Source organism: Procambarus clarkii, chromosome 26 (genome assembly GCF_040958095.1).
Source record: "Procambarus clarkii isolate CNS0578487 chromosome 26, FALCON_Pclarkii_2.0, whole genome shotgun sequence".
In the NCBI taxonomy this organism is placed as follows: Eukaryota; Metazoa; Arthropoda; class Malacostraca; order Decapoda; family Cambaridae; genus Procambarus; species Procambarus clarkii.
The window spans coordinates 8,189,653-8,211,145 of record NC_091175.1 but is presented as its reverse complement, the minus strand read 5'-3'; the positions used below and the strand labels follow the sequence as shown (position 1 = coordinate 8,211,145).

General features: G+C 45.4%; 2 protein-coding genes across 3 annotated transcripts in view; both read left to right on the top strand.

Annotated features, from left to right (window-relative positions):
• LOC123756743 (rho GTPase-activating protein 18) overlaps positions 1 to 21,493 on the top strand; it is a 169,081-nt gene that overhangs the window by 19,853 nt on the left and 127,735 nt on the right. The gene's annotated exons all lie outside the window — the stretch shown is intronic.
• LOC138368704 (uncharacterized) overlaps positions 8,743 to 21,493 on the top strand; it is a 35,755-nt gene continuing 23,004 nt past the window's right edge. Inside the window, exons 1-2 of the mRNA XM_069331426.1 lie at positions 8,743 to 9,190; positions 10,463 to 10,519. Of these exons, the coding sequence (XP_069187527.1) occupies positions 8,743 to 9,190; positions 10,463 to 10,519 (505 nt within the window). The remainder of the gene's footprint in view (positions 9,191 to 10,462; positions 10,520 to 21,493) is intronic.

Genomic DNA, 21,493 nt, shown 5'->3' with positions numbered 1-21,493 from the left:
AGCTATTCTCACCCCGTTCAGTACATCGTGTTAATACATACATATACACACATCACAAACAATAAACATATTACCAAACATTCTGAGATATAAACATCTACATTTCCTCCTTTACACAAGTATCCAGGACAGTTAACCCTTCCAATCTCCACAATATGGATATGTATTATTTTAGTGTGTGTGTCCGAGACAATGGAGAGTTTGTGCAGTTTGGCAAGTGCTTTGATCGAGGCATTGTTTTCATGTTTGACTTTCGTGCTGCCTCTTATTTTCAGTGAACCATTTATGTTTATTCTACCGTGTTTGTTTTTCATTTACCTTGTTTTTCTCGCCAACCTTGTAAGGTTCAAGAGTGGGATTTTATCTCCCAAGCCTGGAGCTGTTCGTACCAGAGCTCGTTTTAATGGCTGAATCTACGTATTTTCCGCAAATCGGTTTAAGATAAGCGTCTCCAATTACTGCTGAATGTACAGAGGCCAAGTTGAAGGAACTGTGCCGAAATCGTCCTACCTGCACACGGTTCTAGCCTAAAAATCTATGAGTAGTTTTTTCCTCGATGTGACCTCTTCGGTAAGGCAGGTGTCTTCTGACCTCTACTGTCACTAGGCGTCAACTACAATGTCCAGTTCACTAGAGTGCGTGCTGAGCTCTCCTCTGGCTACAGTGTTGTATTGTGGTGTCGTCCACTTGTTCTGGCAATTGTTGTTGTGTCGTAAAGACCTTTTTGGCATCTTACGCAGTATTGACCTTGCACAAACTTCGTCGGTCACCGTCTCTGAACCGTATCGCCATTCTATTGTTTCATTGCGGCTACTTAACCCTTCGTATGAACTATTCTGTTAACGTGGTTGTGGAGTGCGTACGCCCGTACATACATGTACGTGTCAGCACGTACTTGTGCGTTCTCGATGCGTGTATACATGCCCGTACGTGCACAGCGGGTTGTGTGCGCATTAAGCTGGGTAGACATGCACTTGAGATGCGTAGATACGTAGCCTACACCTGATCATGAGCCAGGCAGCGTCTCCAGGTGAGCTAAATTACCACACAATACCAAGTACCCTGTATGTGTGTGTGTGTGTGTGTGTGTGTGTGTGTGTGTGTGTGTGTGTGGGTGGGTGGGTGGGTGTGTGTGTGTGTGTGTGTGTGTGGGCGGGGGGAGGTCCACCACCACCTCCCAGCTGACCTTCCTGCAAGGTAGTCAGTCTTGAAGAAAACAAAAAACATTTATTCTTTCTAGTAAACTTTGAAGACACTATGGTTACATCGTTTGTCTTGTATTCTTTTAAATCAGCCTATTTCGTATATCGCTTCATAGGGAACTGTTGTGCGCGTAGTTGACTACTTTCGTTTATATCTTTTATATTTTGGAGATACTGAGTAATGATTTGAGTGGGAGTGCCGCCTGCCGCTGCCTCGCCCACCTGGAGGGAACACTGACTAATAACACCACCCGATGATGATGAAGATTAAGCCACCCAAAATGTAAAAAAAAAAAAAAAAAAAAAAAAAAACACCACCCACATAACCGCTCCTCTTGTTTACCTAGTGACCTTCTCCCCTCCTCCCTGCCTCTTCCCCCCCCCTGCCTCTTCCTCCACCCCCCCTGCCTCTTCCCCCTCCCCTCCATGCCTCTTCCCCCACCCTCCATGCCTCTTCCCTCACCCCCTCTTCCTCTTCTCCTCCCCATGACTCTCCCCCACACCTATACCTGGAACTCTCTTCGCCCCTCCCCCCTTCCTCCTTCAGTACCTCCCCCTTCCTACTGAACCGCTTCCCCGCCCTTTCCCCCCACCGCACCACCACCACCACCACCACACCCGAGCTCCACTCTGGGGGTACACAGGCGGCGTACAGCGCCACTTCCCCGCTCCTGTGCCAGGCAAGTCCACTACGGGCTCACCATAGCCCGTGCTACTTTGGAACTTTCGTTCCGAACAGCTAAAACAACAAGAAGTGCCACTCGCCGCCAAGCACCATGTCCGCCCTCATTTGCCACATCTCATTGATTTGTTTAGCCTTTCTACGCACTTCAGTGTGCAAATACTATTAACTTCGCAAGTATCGAAGAGGTTCTGTGGACTTTAACCTTAAATCTAGCCTAATGATAACAGTATTTTACTGCTTAGGTTGACAGTGGAAATTTGTACGTATGGGTGTTGCGTTAACAAAGTAATATAGATGTAAATAGAGTGGTCGCAGTCTTCTACGTATTTAGTTTTATAATAAGATGAAGAATAGCGAGGGCCTGTCTGTCTGTCTGTCATGGCGAGGGTCTCAATATCACGGTGTGCGCCTCAAGGTGACGGCCCCCGCAACCCAACCGTATTATAGCTTAACTGGCGTACGCACGCACGCACGCACGCACTCACGCACGCACGCACGCACTCACTCACTCTGTTGATAGACGGTTGAGAGGTGGGACCAAAGAGCCAGAGCTCAACCCCCGCAAGCACAATTAGGCGAGTACACACACACACACACACACACACACACACACACACACACACACACACACACACACACACACACACACACACTCGCCCGCGACTCCAAACACGCGCGACCACACCAATTTTATATAACGTTCCAGTGTCTGGTCTATAAATAACGAATATCTCCACTCACAAATGTTTACTCATATAGCATTGTTTTGGTATTAAGACAATATTTTTGTTTGAGCATTATTTAGTTAAGATACAAACAAATGTTTAGCTCGTAGTTATTGGTTGATTTTAAAATATTTTGCTTAGGAGTTAAGAGACGAGTCCTGAGATAGTCTACTCAAGTTGTTTCACGAGTAGATAACTAAGTTGTTTCACGAGTAGATAACTAAGTTGTTTCACGAGTAGATAACTAAGTTGTTTCACGAGTAGATAACTAAGTTGTTTCACGAGTAGATAACTAAGTTGTTTCACGAGTAGATAACTAAGTTGTTTCACGAGTAGATAACTCTAGTACAGTGCAAGGGGTGAGACACACAGGTTAACATCGGCAACTTCTAGAATTTACTGTAGCCTATGCTATCTTGAGATGATTTCGGGGCTTTAGTGTCCCCGCGGCCCGGTCCTCGACCAGGCCTCCAGCCCCAGGAAGCAGCCCGTGACAGCTGACTAACACCCAGGTACCTATTTTACTGCTAAGTAACAGGGGCTTATGGTGAAAGAAACTCTGCCCATTGTTTCTTGTCGGCGCCCGGGATCGAACCCGGGACCACAGGATCACAAGTCCCGCGTGCTGTCTGCTCGGCCGACCGGCTCCCAACAGATTATGGTGTACAGATTCCTGAGCCTATTGGGCTCTATCAGATCTACATTTGAAACTGTGTATGGAGTCAGCCTCCACCACATCACTTTCAAGTGCATTCCATTTACTAACTACTCTGACACTGAAAAAGTTCTTTCTAATGTGTGTCTAGCTCATTTGGGTACTCAGCTTCCACCTGTGTCCCCTTGTGCGTGTACCACCCATGTTATATAATCCATCCTTGTCCACTCTGTCAATTCCCCTGAGAATTTTGTATGTGGTGATCATGTCTCCCTTAGCTCTTCTGTCTTCCAGCGACGTGAGGTGCAGTTCATGTAGTCTGTCATCATAACTCATGCCTCTTAGTTCTGAGACTAGCCTAGTGGCATACCTCTGAACTTTTTCCAGCTTTGTCTTGTGCTTTACAAGGTACGGGCTCCATGCTGGGGCCGCATACTCTAGGATTGGTCTTACATATGTGGTGTACAAGATTCTGAAGGATTCCTGACAGGTTCCTGAAAGCAGTTTTGATGTTAGCCAGCCTCGCATAGGCCGCTGATGTATCGCGGGCTTAGCGTCTCCGCGGCCCGGTCACTGACCAGGCCTCCTGATTACTGGACTGGTCAACCAGGCTATTGGACGCGGCTGCTCGCAGCCTGACGTGTGAATCACAGTCTGGTTGATGTACTACCATTTTGTGCAGCAACTTTTTTTTGTACTAACATTTTTGAACAACAAATTGTCCCAACACATGTTCACATCATGTCCAGTTGCAAAAATTTCGCTCGACATTTGTCCCAGTCTTAAATACAGCAGAAGATCTGACCATTGGTGATCGACGCAACAATTTACTTGTGCAGTGGTGAAATTCAGTGCGGGAGACTCGCCCATTAAAACATTAGGGAAGCAAGCAGTAGATGTATGTAAGATAGTGAGAGTGAGAGTACTGGAGAAGCTGGTCATCCTTGTACACGATGAGAATTGATGATATGTTTGATGAATGCAGGTGATGCAGGGCTTCAGGCACACCCTAGTAACGTGGCGGGGTGGTGGGAACGGGGGAGGGACAGGCAGACACCCAGGCAGACACCCAGGCAGACACCCAGGCAGACACCCAGGCAGACACCCAGGCAGACACGCAGAGAGCCAAGCAGAGATGGGCAGGGGGGGGGGGGAATGTGTTCCGAGTTTGAATGGGCTGTGATATGTATTTAAAAGTTTATGTATGAGAAAATCCGTAGGGGCCGTGATGAGGATTCGAACCTATGCGCTGGAAACACCCAGCGCATACATAAGAACAGTGCCCAATAGTAATGTCAACGGAGATATAATAATAATTAATACAATTATATAATTAATACAGGGATTAGATAGGCGACAATTCATTAGTTGGTACACTTGGCCATTAAGGTAGTGTCCAGCGGAGTTTTGTCCAATACTACATTTTTTTCCAGCCGAGTATAATCTTGAGGTTATCTTGAGATGATCTCGGGGCTTAGCGTCCCCGCGGCCCGGTCCTCAACCAGGCCTCCTTTTTGTCTCATTATCTTTCTCCTTGGCCTCTAAGGAAGCTTCCTTCTTGATGCCAAGAAGGAAGCTAGGAGGCCTTAATCTCCTTGGCCTCACTTAACATATCCCCAGGAAGCAGCCCGTAACAGCTGTCTAACTCCTAGGTACCTATCTTTACTGCTATGTAACAGGGGCATCAGGGTGAAAGAAAATTTGCCCATTTGTTTCCGCCTCCACCGGGGATCGAACCCGGAACCTCAGGACTACGAATCCGAAGCGCTGTCGGACTAAAGGATGGGGTGTTGCATGGGTGTCTGGAGACTGGGGGGGGGGGGGGAGGATGGGGTGTTGCATAGGTGGCGGTAGGGGGGGGGGAAGGCAAGTCTGCGGTCAACACCTCCGGGCAGTGAGGAAATACACATGGTAACCCGGTCAATGTCCGACACACACACACACACACACACACACACACACACACACACACACACACACACACACACACACACACACACACACACAACTGGTACATGTGCACATATGAACGTGTACACACGTGTTCATCTAAATGCATATCTTGGGTCGAGCTCTTAACACATGTGTGCCGTGTATTTATAAACCACCTTAGACAGTTTTGAACTTTGATATTCAAAGTTAGGGATTAAGTTGTTGCGTCTAAGCAATCGACTGGCGTGGTTGAGTTTGATGTCCCTTACTCGTGAATCACTGTGGAGACGGCCTCCATTTGGGGCTTGTCCTAGCTCCTCATGGGTCCTTTGAATCATAACAAAAACACTCAAGATGTGCTCAGCTAAGGCCAAGTCAAAGTGATGTGACACCCCCTACCCCACACGGCAGGCCATAGGCTCCTAGGGAGCTTTGCTGTTTGCATTATAAAGACGTTTGGAGCAACTGTGATATTTGGATACTTGAGCATGGAATGCTGCACTTGTTGTATTACACGACCAATGAATGCTGCCGTGTTTACATGCAGCACTGCACTAGTGGTCCTAGGGGTACACTACCTAGTGCTAGATCGTTGTAGCTGAATGGTGTTGGACAGGATGCTGACATTTGTCTCTTTACGCGTTTGCTCTCTGGCTAGTCTGTCGTGTGTTTAATTTCTATATATTCCCACACGTGTAAATAGGGAACTAGTTAATGTGTAAACTTTCTTAGCCGTGATTAAAGGGTGGAGGAGGCAAGATCCTGTAATGATTTGCAATGCACGATGGCTTAGTTTGTTAAGGGGTGAGTGACTGCTTTGTAGTTTAATTATTAAATTATGATTCTCATGTGTGGAGATATTGTTGGTAAATCCTCGACTAGTGGAACACGTTGGCGAGTTGAAAGCCACTGCTGCGTGAGTGGATTATTGAGGTACAAAGCCATCTCTGTAGTACTGTGTGAAGGGTATATTATGAAGCACTCGGGTGGTGATGGTTTTAGATTCAGCTGCTCGGAACAAAATGTCCATGTAGCACGGGCTATAGTGAGCCCGGCAGAGCACCCAGGCTTGGTATCGGGTTTTAAGGTGTGCAACAAACTAGTGGCAAAAGTTCACCACAGTTGGTGCAGTGGCTTTGGGTAGACAGCGGTGAGGCGCAGCCGTGTACTTCACCAGGACTGCAACATATTACGGGCTCACCATAGCCCGTGCTACATGGACACTTCCTTCTGAGTAGCTAAATCTAAAACAACAATAACAACTGCAACTGGCGAACAAACACGGGTCGTTGTGTTTGATCAATCTTGGCTTCTTGCGTGAATCCTCAGGATTGTTACAGTCCTCTTGTCTCGCTCGCTTAGGCTGCTTTTATTGGGTGCCGCTCCGCTCACAATGGTTTATGGGCGTATCAAATGTAGCGCAGAAAGTATGCTTGTTACTTTTGATTGAATTATACAAAGTAATGATCGGCACATCAAGGTTTGTGATGAGCGTATCATGGCTTCTTTTTATTGGTTCATCTGTAGACTGATTTTGATCACTAGTTTTGCTTTGATTGTCCATTACCACCTTTTCCTCCTGATGGTAATTTGCCTGCGTGCGTGCGTGTGTGTGTGTTCACCTAGTTGTGCTTGCGGGGGTTGAGCTCTGCTCTTTTCTCTCCGGCGCCCGGGATCGAACCCGGGACCACAGGATTTCGTGTCTAGCGTGCTGTCCGCTCGGCCGGCCGGCTCCCGAGGGTGTGTGCGCTTTAGCGCGCACTCTCTTTGGCCGAGTTGGTTTGCGAAAATAAAATAATATATATATATATATATATATATATATATATATATATATATATATATATATATATATATATATATATATATATATATATATATATATATATATATATATAATATATAATATATATATACCAGCTCTTGATTTGCCATTCAAAAAGAAAAAAAACTTGTTTAAGCACAAAATGTAAGAGTCTAAGCAACGCATCCATCCCCCCCCCCCACCCCCCACGTTAACCTAATCGCAGTATTTGTTAATGTTGGTGTTATATTTTTAACTAAAGCCTCGCATTTTTTTGTACAGATGGATTCTGAAGAGAATGTGACGCATTAGGCGAGAGAGAATGGCTCGCAGCATGACGTGGGGTTAATCAGGCCTTTACGCAATCACTTACGGAACATGTATATCTCTCTTTGTTTAATAATGGTGACATTTGTTAAATAGTTTGCGAGTTTCGGAACTTCACAACCCCATGGTTGTTGCTTTCAACAGCCTCGTAGTGCTTCCGAGCTCCTGTACTGTTTCATAAATGTAAACAACACGGCAATGATTGTGGAAAGATGTACAGGTTTCGTAGGTGGCTGTGTAAATGTATTGATCCATTCACTCACACTCACGATTTTTCTTTCTCTGTCGCACTTTTAGAATGCACAACCGCTCCTATATGAACACAACAGTTTCCGTGTGCGGGCGAATATTATATATTACAGTATTGTCTATATGGTAAGCAGTGTGGGGGGGGGGGTAGATGTCACTAGGCCTACGTTTTTGTAACCCCAATATGGTGTGTGTGTGTGTGTGTGTGTGTGTGTGTGTGTGTGTGTGTGTGTGTGTGTGTGTGTGTGTGTGTGTGTGTGTAAACATACGTTGATCTGAAAATGAAATGTTATTCGCGTTAAGGAATATAGTCACTGTGTTCTTCACTTTATTATGCTTGCCTGAGATACTATAATATTTTGCCTTTTATTGTATTTATCTTAATTATGTTAACAAAACACTAAAGTGTTTTTAGCGTGGGTTGGGTGGGGCCCCACAGGGGCTCCTATACCCCTGTGTCCGTTATCCCGCTATTTAATGTTATCTCCCAGGCTTGATACCCATGTTATATATACTTGCCAGGTCGGCGGTGATTAGATTATAGAGATAGCACGCTCTCGTGATATGCTGATGTCCATGCTGTTAATAGCTCGTGGTAACACACTCGTTAACTTTAGCGGCTTTTGTTAATGTGGGATTTATGGTGTTAAAGCTCCTACTGTTAGTAGCCCAGGTTAACGCTCATGCTTTCGATAGCCGCGATCATTAACTCCGGTTAATGTTGTGTTGTTTATTAGTGTTCAACTTTAGTTTTGTTACCGCTTGTTTAAACATCGTTTTCTATATTAAGACGATGTTACTGTGATCATATATAGCATGGTAATATTGTTACAAGACAGTAATAGTGATATTAGTGTGACTGAAAATTCACGGCGATGTTAAGCCTTTCGTGCCCCCCCCCCCTCCCCCCAAAAAAAACATAGTATCTATAGTTACTCTGCATGTATGTACAAAATGTACACTTTTCCACCCATAAAAAAGTTGGTTATATATTAATTTTTGAGGTTATTTTTTTTTAATCATTATTTTTGTATAATGCTTAGGCCTATTTTAATTTATTCAGTGGTCAACATCCACAGCTCACAACCGGGGGACCTGGGTTCAGTTCCCGGGTAGGACGGAAATGATTGGGTATGTTTTCTTTCACCTGATTCGGAGGCGAGATGCGGTGGGTCGACGGGGGTTCAGACGGGGTCGACGGAGGTTCAGTCGGGGTCGACGGAGGTGCAGTCGGGGTCGACGGAGGTTCAGACGGGGTCGACGGAGGTTCAGTCGGGGTCGACGGGGGTTCAGACGGGGTCGACGGAGGTTCAGTCGGGGTCGACGGGGGTTCAGACGGGGTCGACGGAGGTTCAGTCACCCGTTTTCACTTCGACGGAGGTTTCAGTCACCCGACTGAACCCCGAGGTTCAGTCGGGGTCGACGGGGGTTCAGACGGGGTCGACGGAGGTTCAGTCACTCCGTTTTCAGACGGGGTCGACGGAGGTTCAGTCGGGGGTCGACGGAGGTGCAGTCGGGGGTCGACGGAGGTGCAGTCGGGGGTCGACGGAGGTGCAGTCGGGGGTCGACGGAGGTTCAGTCGGGGGTCGACGGAGGTTCACACGGGGTTCAGTGGGTGTGGAAAACGTTAACGGTGTGGGAGGTGAACGCCACGCTCCAGTGGTAATCAAGTAGAGTCTGTCGGCACCTGTGTTGTGGGGGAGTGCTGGGGGGAGGCGAGGAAGTGCTAGGGGTGGGGGGGAGGAGGCGAGGCGAGGAAGTGCTGGGGGGGGGGGAGGCGAGGAAGTGTCGGGGGGGGGGAGAAGGTAGTAAGGCAAATAGGAACTAAAGTGACAGTTCCGCCACTAAAATTCATCACATTCTTAGCGGAATCGACCAATCCGTTTAAAATGCAATGCATTAGGAAAAATTATAGCACTGTAATATTAACGTTTTCAGAGCATCGATAGGTTAGGTGGGTTGTTTGGGGTCGTACGCTTCTGTTAAGGCGAGACCATTGTATTTTGTACGGAGTGGCAAGTGGAGCGAACGGGGGGGGGGGGGGGTGGACGGGTGAGTATTAAATAGGGTGGTGTTCTGTTTTTGTTGTCGGTACTCGGGTCAAGTGGGTGGATAATGTGTTCGAATATGCTGTTCGGATGGAGATCAAGCCCATATTTGGAACAGGTGTTCGAAACGGGTGAGTATGTTCGGGGTGAGAGTCTGAGGAAAGTGAAGACAGAGCAGCTTTCTAACTCAGACCACCCCTGGCGGCCCCCGGGACTGGGGTATGGGGGGGGGAGGGAGTGGCCAACTGGAGAGAGTCAACTAAAAAAAGAATTATAATATAATATATTAGAGAGTGAGTGTGTGGAAGAGAGACACGCACGCGCGTGTGTATGTTACAGGATCATGGAACTTGTGGATTGACACTGACATTCAGTCCTGATAACATTGGTTTCCAAGAACTGTGAGGGTAAGAACACAGACCTCTCCGGGATATTGAAGACACCCTTGAGAGAGAGACTATACAACATGGAGGTTACACCAAATGAGGTGAAGCTACAGCTTAAGGGGTCAGACAGTATAGTCTTAGATACTAAAGAATGTGGCAGAAATTATGAACAAACCTCTTAAAATATGTTTCACTGGCGAAGTGAGAACTACCAGACAGAAGCCTAGTACTGTCATAACATTATGTAAGAGCGGAGATTGTTGAAGAGACTCTGGACTGCAGGCTTGCACCGTTGACATGTGTATGCTGTCAGGGATTATAGAAGCCTATTAAAAACAAACAAATACAGCACCTGGGCAAAAATGTTGTACATATTTTGTAAATGTGTTAAAATAATGAGACTAGTCCCTTAATGCCGAGAACTAACTTTTATTGTTTTTTGTTTCCAGGTGACTTTATGGACATATTCGCCTGTTTTACCACTTACAGCCCCGCTCCTGGGTCAGGTTAGTCCACTACGGGCTCACCATAGCCCGTGCTACTTGGAACTTTTTGTTCAGAGTAGCGGAATGTAAAACAAGTGGTTTACCTCTTCTTCCCCACCACCAGGCACATACTGAACCAAACTATACACCCCGGCCCCAGCTAAATGACCTACTATCAGTAAACAGAGTGGGACAGCCATGATTACTGAACATGGCCACGCACACGATCCGTCCCTGGTCGCCGTAGCCTCAGTCCAGTCCTCGCCGTGATTGCTGTGAGCGGTCAACCCGTTCTCGCAAATTCGTAAAGTCAATATTGACTTATTAACTACGTGCATAGGTGATATACTAAACATAATAGATACCCTTAAAAAGATTCATAGAAAACACCGACCTTACCTAACCTTGTTAGTATCTTAAGATAAACATCTTATTGCTTCGTAATTACAATTATTACTTAACCTATACCTATTATAGGTTAGGTAATAATTGTAATTACGAAGCAATAAGATGCTTATCTTAAGATACTAACAAGGTTAGGTAAGGTCGGTGTTTTCTATGAATCTTTTTAAGGGTATCTATTATGTTAAGTATGTCACCTATGCACATATTTAATAAGTCAATATTGACTTATTAAATTTGCGAGAACGGGTTGGAGCGGTAGCGCAAAAATGATTACAGAGGGCACAAACGGTCTTAATCATACCTCATATTTTTATGTTAACAATTTCATCTAACCTACACATCTTATAATCGATGCAAAAAGATCATTACAATATCTATAAATTGTTATGGATTATTATATATTAATGGTAGATCTTTTGCTAATGCATAAAATATTTATGATGCTACAGGATCATAGAATTGTTACTTATAATTGTTAGTCTTCATACTCCACAGCCTATTCATATTCTTGTCATTTAACTACTAGAAGTGCAATATGGATACAGTGCAAGGATTTCAGATATTTTATTTGTAATAAGATGGTTTGCCATTTCGTGCAGCGTGTATTTAGTTTTACATGTATTTCGAAATGGCTCAATTTTTTTCGCAGTAAGATGCATTGCCCATGTTATTTTTTCCACACGTCTAGATCCCTGTACTAGCCGAACTTAGAGATACTTGTAGCCAAGTCGTATTCGAGCTGTGACAACAGTCTGTTGGTCTGCTGATTTTGTTATTTGCCCTATGCACATGTTTGACACATCTCGGTGTGATAAACCAAGGGATCTGCAAGTTCCTGTTTCCACACTTCTACTTCAAATTCATCCAAGAGTTCTACCGCCAATCGACTGCAGCCTCTTAACTTTTCACTTAACCTAAAATTCTAGTAATATCTCATGTTGCCTTTTATTTAGCATTTTATATATTTTATCAATGTTATTTTTAGTGTTTTTTTGGCCGCCTCATTTTTTTAATATACTTTTGTATTTACTTTTATTATTGGGACAATGTTTTAGACAAGTGGCGGAGTTTTTTGGACAAACAGTGACTAGGAAGAGCCTAAAAGTATGCATTATTGCCATACATATAATTACAAAAGTTAACGAGTATCTAAAGTGATTTTATATATTAAAAGTATAAAAGATAACTATGGTACAAGAAGAAGCTAATGATCCTCCGTCTCACACCACGAAAATAATGATGGAAGCTTATGGATTATATTCCTCTCACACTTGGATAACTGTATCGGTTATATCCCTCACCACTCGTGTGGCAAGATCACCTCACGGAATTTATGGATTAGTGAGGCATTCCGCTTCGTATCACGGGCATGAGAAGCTCATTAAGGAGGTGTGTGTTCAGCGCCGCCTCACGCCCACCTGTGAGGGAACCACTTAACAAACATATTGCACTGTATCTGCCTGTCTCTCCCTCCACCCCTCTCTCTCTCTACCTCCCCTCCCTCTCTCTACCTCCCCTCCCTCTCTCTACCTCCCCCTCCCTCCCTCTCTCTACCTCCCCCTCCCTCTCTCTCTCTACCTCCCCCTCCCTCTCTCTCTCTCTACCTCCCCTTCCCTCTCTCTCTCTACCTCCCCCTCCCTCTCTCTCCAGAATGAGGAAGCCTTCTCTCACTGTCCTCTCATCATGAGGTAACCATCTCACTGACCCAACACCACCGCAACTCATCCTCTCGAATAGTACATAGGAATTTTAACGTATAAAGCCAAGACCAAAAAGTGATGTACTAAAAACTCAAAATATCGGCTTGCAAAATTGACGAAGTCTCGTTTTCTATTCGTGGGACGTCGGTGAGGTTAGGTTCGGAGTACTTTAGTACATCAGTTTTGTGACGTTGGGAACGCTCGAGAGCGACGGGCCGAGTAATAAGATATCCTCCTTTCAAGGACCACCAATCCTCATTGTATCTTATTTTACTACCCTTGCAAGCTGTGCCACTTCATTGACCAGGTGTTCATAGCACTTCATACTGTGTGAAGTGTCTAGGACGCTCTGACGTCCTCTGGCAGACGACATACCACGGTAGTTGCCCCCACTGGGACTTTACACCCAAATGGCGTGCACCTTTGACTTTCTAGCACGGTAACAAACAAGCCACTAGCAGCTCTACTGATCACATGGCGCTGTATGACTTATCATCCTAGGAGATGGGCAGGTTTTTAGTATCGCATAGCTAGTTCTTGACACACACTATGTAACTCGTCATATAGCCTAAGGTAAACCGCATAAATGCAGATGTACTTAACCATGTTAATAAAAAAATACAAATAAATATGCCGAGGCATTCTATGTATAAAGTCTGCCAGTAAGAACTAGGTCACGATCTCTCGCATTACATTATTAAATATCCAGTCATTAGACGCTTCAGACCTGTCGGTATCAGGTACCTAGAGCTTTGCAATGATTGTATTCAGTCCTGTGTTCTTGAGGATATCCTCATAATTCATCCAACCTAGGTTCTGATCACGTGCCCCTGTATGACTAACCATCATGCGGGATGGGGAATTTTATGCAACTTTTCATAGTCTTTGGTTGCTGCATAAATAAATGTGAATGTACTTGGAAGTTCAACTCAACATGCTGTTCACATAGGGTGGTGGTCACCGTCAATAACCCCCGGTAACCAGTTAATTAAAATCACAAGATTCTTCCTTCACACGTTGAGTCTAGCAATTTTGTCCTCTCGGACTTTCTGAAAGTCTTGACTGTTGTGTTCGTAACACCTATCATAACTATGGCGATGTCCACGTCCCAACCCGATGTCTTGTTGACATCCACGGTGGCCTCATAGCTTACAGAACACAACCCTATCAACCACACTACACGCTGGCTGCAATAATAGTCAAAATACAGCCTCTAACTCTGGTGCACCCTAATTTCTAACCAGAATGAGCTTCCCGTTACAACATAACTTACCATTATAATGGACTCTTGTAACCACAAGCACAGTTCTTATTGGTTGACCGATTCATGATATGATATGATTGGAGTGGTGTTAGTGGTTTACCATCGTACCATCCCATCGCCTGGAAAACCGTCGTAAAGTCCTAAGTGCACCTGATAACTCCACATCAAACGTGGCGTTACATTACGCCAAGACAGACCATTCCCCTGCAGTAATAACCTTCACAGTAGCGCACGTAACATCCTCGTGCAGTAAAGTTCACACCACCACCATGATGAGCCCCAATACGTCATACTAACACTTGGAAATTGGGTAAGTCAAACTCCTGACCACAAATAACTGGCATTTGTATTTATTGGAGCAAGTATGGAGTAGTGGCAGTTATATGTCGAGTTTGAGAGCTTCCAGACACGTCTGTATCGCCGGGTAGCAATAATTGAAGTAGCGAAATCGACAGTAATAGTTGTACGAGTGGTAACGGCAGTAGAGGTATTAATAGTAATTGCAACAGACACTAACGGTAAAAGTAGGCCTGGGAGAACAGGAAAAATGAAGAAAGAAAGAAAAAGAACAAATGAAACCAATTCTGAAGGAACACAGGAGAGTGAAAGGGATTCGACTCGTAACTAGAAACGGCCGTCAGTATCCAGTTTCCACAGACAAACACGCGAGAATATATTAATACCACAGCCATCCTCTTAAGATTAATATTTAGCTGCAATAGCACCAAGGCCCATCAAATAGACAAAGAAACATACAAAGTTTTCTGAAACAAAGAAAAAATGTATCCCTGTACTTTTTGGATTACAGGGGGGGGTGAAGTCGTGATGGCATCGTAACTGAACTAAAGACATCATATTTTGACATTTACAGTCTTCAGTACACGTCCCGATGAGAGACGAGACGAGAGTGAGTCCAGTTTGTTTAAAGAATGAAAGTTGGGCTCTCACTGACATCCCGTATATGGAGAGAGATCCCGAGGGCCCAGGACTAGGCTAGGTGGTGGGGGGTGAGGAGTAATGCTTGTAGTTGTAGCCATTGTTGGTGCTTGTAGTTGTAACCATTGTTGGTACTTGCAGTTGTAACCATTGTAAGGTACTTGCAGTTGTAACCATTGTTGGTACTTCCCTAACAGTGACTACGGGGAAGCGAGTTCTATAGCTCTTTATGCCTCGCCTTCTTGTACCTGTTGTAACAATATAACTATTCAGCCAGTTATTCAGTCCCACACTTGTGGTCTGTGTTTCAGCGTCTCATTTGTATGGATACCATCTCACATAGGTGGTGTCCAGCATGATGACACAGACAAGGCAGCTAAAACTGCATGTGATAAGCCTGAAATTTAGTTGGATATGAGCATTCCGATCTCTGCTGTAAAAGCCGCAATATTTCAGGAAATTAGGGAAGACAGACGAGCAGTTTCTCTTGCTCTCTTTCTCTTGTTTCTCTGTACTCAAAGGCCAGAAAGCACGAGTATAAAGAGATATGATATGTTTAGAACCTAGAATTATATGTTCGGGCAGCATAAAACTTCCACTAGACAGTATAACATTGTAATTGCCAGAATTAGGCTGGGATTTCGATATCTATGGCAGTTGGCTGTAGGTAATGAATCCCCCAATGGTGAGCATTCCAATTATAAACTATGTCAACAAGAGCTGGGACATACTCTCCAACACTATATCTGTGATTGCCCAGTTATCAGTGATTTCAGACCAAATGGCATGAGGTACTTTGAGCTCTGTAATTACTTCATACACTCAGGAATATTGGAAGATATTTTTGTGCCCAGATATTCAAAATCCCAGATTTTGCTAGTGGGGGCTAATAGATCAGCCTTACATGTCATGATCTCATGTATGACTAACCATCATGTGAGATGGGGATATTGGATGAATTTATAGCTAGTTTTTTATTTACACTGAGTAATCTTTCATACAGAAAACGGTAGCAGTGTATACCTAAGCGTTTTAATAATACTAATACAAAAAACAGGTTGGTGAGGGGGATAATTTTGTTTTCTGTACTTGCTTATTTAATAATTTGTATATTTTAATCCATGTAAATTATAATTGAATAATCTTTATGAAACAGCTTCGGCTGCATCTGTCAGCGAGTTTAATTTTGTAGGTAATTCCTGAGCTGCTGGAGTTTAGTCCAGTTAAGTGTTGGTTGAAGGAATGTCCATCTGGTTGTCCAATATTTGCACTTTCTTCTTCTGCAGCATTGATCCCAATCTCTCATGCATATTGATAGCACAGTCGGTCTCTCAAGCATACTAATAGCCTAGTCGGTCCGTCAAGCATTTAGATAACTTAGTGGGTCTGTCAAGTATATTGATAGCCTAGTCGCAGTCTGTTATCTGTTTTTCAACCCTGGTGTTGTCTATACTGAAAGTGTGTAGCAGATACCCGGTAAATATATCTGTACCAGGCAGCTGATGTGGGGGGGGGGGGGTTGTTACGGAGGGCTGTGTTATCAGTTATTCAACTCTAGTGGTACTGAAGGTGGGTTGTCTGCTGTCAGTTAGTTTACATATTCATCCTTTGGCTAATTTGCCCGCAATTTGTTTTCCCATAGATGACTACGTTGAATATGACACTGTCACTGCTCATTAGTCGTTCCTTCTCCTCCTCCCCTTCTCCTGTAAATGGATGAGCATTTTCTGTTGTGAGAGCAGACTTCCAGTTCGCTGGGGTGAATTCAATTCAATTATTACAGCCTAAAGTGGTGACATTTATTAGCAACCGTTACCGAACGTTACAATGGTAGCAGTTGTGACTGATTGTCAAATTACTACGTGACTAGGAACTCATTTAATTTTAAATTTTCTTCCTTGTAATTGAAGGTTTTGGAGGTGTTCTGTAGTGATTGATTTTTTTTTACATTGTCTGATAGCCTTGAATATCTTCAGATTTGAATTACTATTATTAAAATTTACATGCAAGTGTTCAGCGGACAGTTTGACTGTGAACAATTTGGTCTGAAGTGTTGAGCCGTTGTTAGTTGGGCTGGTTAGTCGATCTTTGTGGAGTGTAAGATGTGAGCGAGTAGAAAGCTGGTGCTGCTGCGTGGGTGGAGTGTTGATCTATAGCCATCAGTGTATTGTGTGTACCTGAACTCGCCCAATTGTGCTTGAGCGAGTTGAACTTCAGCTCTTTGTTCCCGCCTCTTGACCTTCTATCAACTGTGTATTTGATTATGAGGGATAGTTGGCAAGGCATGTGGCTAGGTAATAATTGTTGGTGGTCGTCACGGCGAATTGTGAGGGAGGGTTCAGCCCGTCCTTGAACGTTCACATCGTCACAAAACTGATGTATTAAATTAACTGAACCTACCCTAATAGAGGACCCACGAATAAAAAAAAAACTGGACGTCAATTTTGCGAGCCGCTGTTATTTTTAGTACGTCAGTTATTGGCCTTAGGGGATTTATACGTCAAAATGTTCGAGAAGTGGTTACAAAGTAGGTTTTGTGATAGCTTATAGTGTAATGGGGATATGAAGGGTGGTGACAAGAGCTGGTGACGAGTGAGATAGGACTTTGTGGTGATGGCTGCAGGTTTGATGCTGGACACAAACTTTGGTTGAATGTAATCCATCGTTCAGCAACCCTGGAACACCACCGGATTTCCCAATACGTCACATACATGGTGGTTAGTAGGAGTCAGCCTGGAGAGGACATCCAGGCGAGTACACATTAGAACACGACAAGTAGAGAGCACTTCAGCATGCCTGTTGACTCATACTACGTTATACCCTTAAAATCATCACTCCTCCTCCACTTCTCACTTACGTACCTATCAAGTCTCCTCTTACAACCTGTTGAACTATCTCGGTAATGCTAGCTGGCAACCCATTTCTCTCATCCAAAACACACACACACACACACACGCGGTGGCTGAATGGACGGCGCTCGGGATTAGAAATCCTAGGGTGGGGATCGATCCCCGGCGATGGCTGAAACAAATGGGCAGTTTCTTTTACCCTGAAGCACCTGTTCATCTAGCAGCAAATAGTACCTGGAAGTTAGACAGCTGTTACCGGCTACTTCCTTGGTGTGGGTGGGTGGGAAAAAAAGTTGATTGACAGTTGAGAGACGGGCCGAAAGAGCCAGAGCTCAACCCCCGCAAGCACAAGTAGGTAATACACACGCGCACGTTTAGCTTTGCTCGCTAAACTGAAGTTGAACTTTATAGCCTAGTCACGTAATTCTAGACCCAATTTGTTGCCGTGACTAATAGTTTGAGATCTATATCATTTTTGTTGTTTGCCTAAAGGTAATGTTTAGTGGCTGTGCTACATTTACTCTGACCTTCTTTTGCTGAAGATGACAATGCTTCGTCAAATTGGTTGTTGGGATATATAAAATATATTGTGTTAACTGATAAAATTGTGTCGCTTTGTTTGTCACGTCGACGGGGCAGGTTTTGTCGACCCTCCGCAACCGTTGGGGGGCGGGGGGGAGTTCCAGCCTTACCTGTCGGGGGTTTCCAGTCTCTTGTGCAGCCCCTCAGCCACCTGTGCGGCGCCCCCCTCAGCCACCTGTGCAGGCCCCCCTCAGCTACCTGTGCGGGCCCCCCTCAGCCACCTGTGCGGGCCCCCCTCAGCCACCTGTGCGGGCCCCCCTCAGCCACCTGTGCGGGGCCCCCCTCAGCCACCTGTGCGGGGCCCCCCTCAGCCACCTGTGCGGGGCCCCCCTCAGCCACCTGTGCGGGGCCCCCCCCTCAGCCACCTGTGCGGGGCCCCCCTCAGCCACCTGTGCGGGCCCCCCTCAGCCACCTGTGCGGGCCCCCCTCAGCCACCTGTGCGGGCCCCCCTCAGCCACCTGTGCGGGGCCCCCCTCAGCCACCTGTGCGGGGCCCCCCTCAGCCACCTGTGCGGGGCCCCCCTCAGCCACCTGTGCGGGGCCCCCCTCAGCCACCTGTGCGGGGCCCCCTCAGCCACCTGTGCGGGCCCCCCTCAGCCACCTGTGCGGGGCCCCCTCAGCCACCTGTGCGGGACGGATGGCACAAGCTCGCACTCAGGCAAAGCGAGTCCAGGCCCCCCCCCCCCCCCCCCCCAAGCCAGCGAAGTCCAGCTTCACACTTAGCGATTTCGGTCATGTGTGGTGACTGACGTCAGCACGGCAAGTGTTGCCATAATAGCTTTAGAGCCAAAAATAGTGAGGAAGTGACTTAGCCTAGTGCAATGTTGTCGCGCCCCCTTCCCCCCTCTCCTGAACCTCTTCATATTACCCCCTGTACCTCACTGTAGCAGCACCTCCTCCTCCTCATCATCCCTTCAATTCTCTCTCCCCGCCCCTTCTCAACAACCACCACCACCAACCTCTTCCCCATCCCCCCTCGCCCTCGACAGCAGTACCTGGTGCCGCTGAAACACGCTCCGCATATTGAAGTCTTCTGCTTGTGGGGGTTGGGAACGGCGGGGTGCACGTCCACGGTCACAGCACCAACGCCACGGCTTACCTGACGGTCACCACAGCCACGTCAGAGACGACGATGGAGACGATGTTTTCATTCGTTACTCCAGGCAGTGTTGTCGCTGCTGCAGCCTCATGACCAGTGGTGATGACTGATGGTGGGGGCTATTTCCCCTCCCAGCGGGGCCTGCACAAGATCGAACACCCTGTTCGATCTTGAATCACAGTATTGTATGTAAGACGCAGTCCCGTCCATGCACACACCACACACCCCCTTCCCTAGAACAACCTGTCCTCTCGAATACTACATGATATTTTGCCCCCCCCCCCCCCCTAAGGCCAAGAAATGGTATACATAACCCATAGCGGCTCGAAAATTGACGTGATGTTCTGTTTTTGTATTCGCGGGTCCTCGGTTAGGTTAGGATCGGGGAGTTTAGGACATAATTTCAGTGACGACGTGAACGCTGGAGAGGACGGCTGCTGCAGTACCATGTAATCTAATTTTATCCAGCGTCGGGTGGTACCTCCCCGGGTGGGTGGCCTTGAAGGTCTCCATATATGCTTTTGATACAAGTTTCAGGGGAGAGGGGGGGGGGGCTCACACTTTGGTAATAAGTACACAGCTAAATGTACCCGCCTAAATGTTCTTGCCGGGTCGAGCGCAAACTGCTGAGCTCCTGCTGAATATATGGTGAATATATTGGTGTGTCGCTGTCCTTTTCTAGCTTCCAACTGACAATCACAAGACTTATGATTGTCAGTTGATTATTTTTTTGAAGTTATTTATTATGCACCTCATACCCATCCCGTGGAGGACGGTGGGGTTACAGAGGTACATAATGAGCTCTGGAACGACCCTGCAGCGCGTTGTTTACCTATCTTTTAAAGATTTTAGCACAATTATGATAACCACTTGCAATTAATGTGCGGAGTGGATTTAATTATGCTGGTGATGGTGTATTTGATGGCTGGGGCGGTAATTATGTGGTGACGATTTTGGGTAGTGGTAAATTGTGGCTGGGTTGGTAATTGTGGTGGTGGTTGTCGCTGTTGGGGTGATGGTGATGGTGGAGGAGGGGGGGGGGTGAAGGTTGTGGGTGCGCCCACGATGGTGAGGTGTGTTACGTACTCCTAGCAGAATACGTATATAAATTTAAAATAAATATTATTTTATTTTATCATTGCATGTATATGTACACACATTGTGTTTTGGGTAAATTGTCGTGTGGTTTGGCAGCGTCAGTGGACAGGAGAGCGGTTGCCGTTGCACAAGTCTAATACCTGATTGATACGGGAAAGCTGGACCTGTTCAGTTTGAGAGTTCCAGATGTCACTTTTATTTAGTTAGGAAATGTTTATATACTGTAATTAAACAGGTGTCATTATACTTATATATTTTGTAAGTAACTATTATATGTAACTTGCAGTCTTATGTGTTTTGAGAACAAGTGGTTGTTCAATTAGTTTAAAATATTAAAAAGTCCTTAGTTTCCATCCCTCATCCTGGGATGAGGCAGACGGGAGGTGAGAATGTGTGTGGCGACAGAGCGAGAGTTCAGTAGCTGATACAGGACTAGGGGAGTAACATGTGGGAGATAAGTCTGTTATATTCTGTTATATTTTGTTGTGCCATAGTTACTATTATATATTACTTGCCATGAAAATATTTTTCATATATTCTACAAGTTAACTTTACCATCTGTGTTTTTATATTATACTGTTTTGAATATATAGCTATCATATTGTGTATCTATTCTTCAGTCCTAAATGAAGATTCTATTTTATGCTCATTACCAATTCAAGGGGTTATACTGGTGATTCGCTATTGAGAACAGCAGTTGTGTCGTATCCCTAGACTTATTAAAGTTTGGCTGCTGTAGGATCACGAGCCGTAACGTACGATAGGTAACAAAGAGTTATGGGGGCCTGTGCCGGGAAATATTGTCCCACTTAACTTAACTATGCTAATCTAACCTTGCCTTCCTAGGTACCAGTGTCAAGTGTCTCTGTGTGTTTCTTAAGAACTATTCCATGTGCCAAGCAAGCCTTCCTGTGTGTCAAGTAACAACGTTTCACGATTTTGAGGTAAGTCATCCTATATATTTTGTTTGTGCAGTGAGGCCAAGCGAATTTTCAGTGTGGTGACAATTTTACAGTGAAGTGTAGTGCAGTGCCATTGTGTTAATTAATTTTGTGAATCAAGT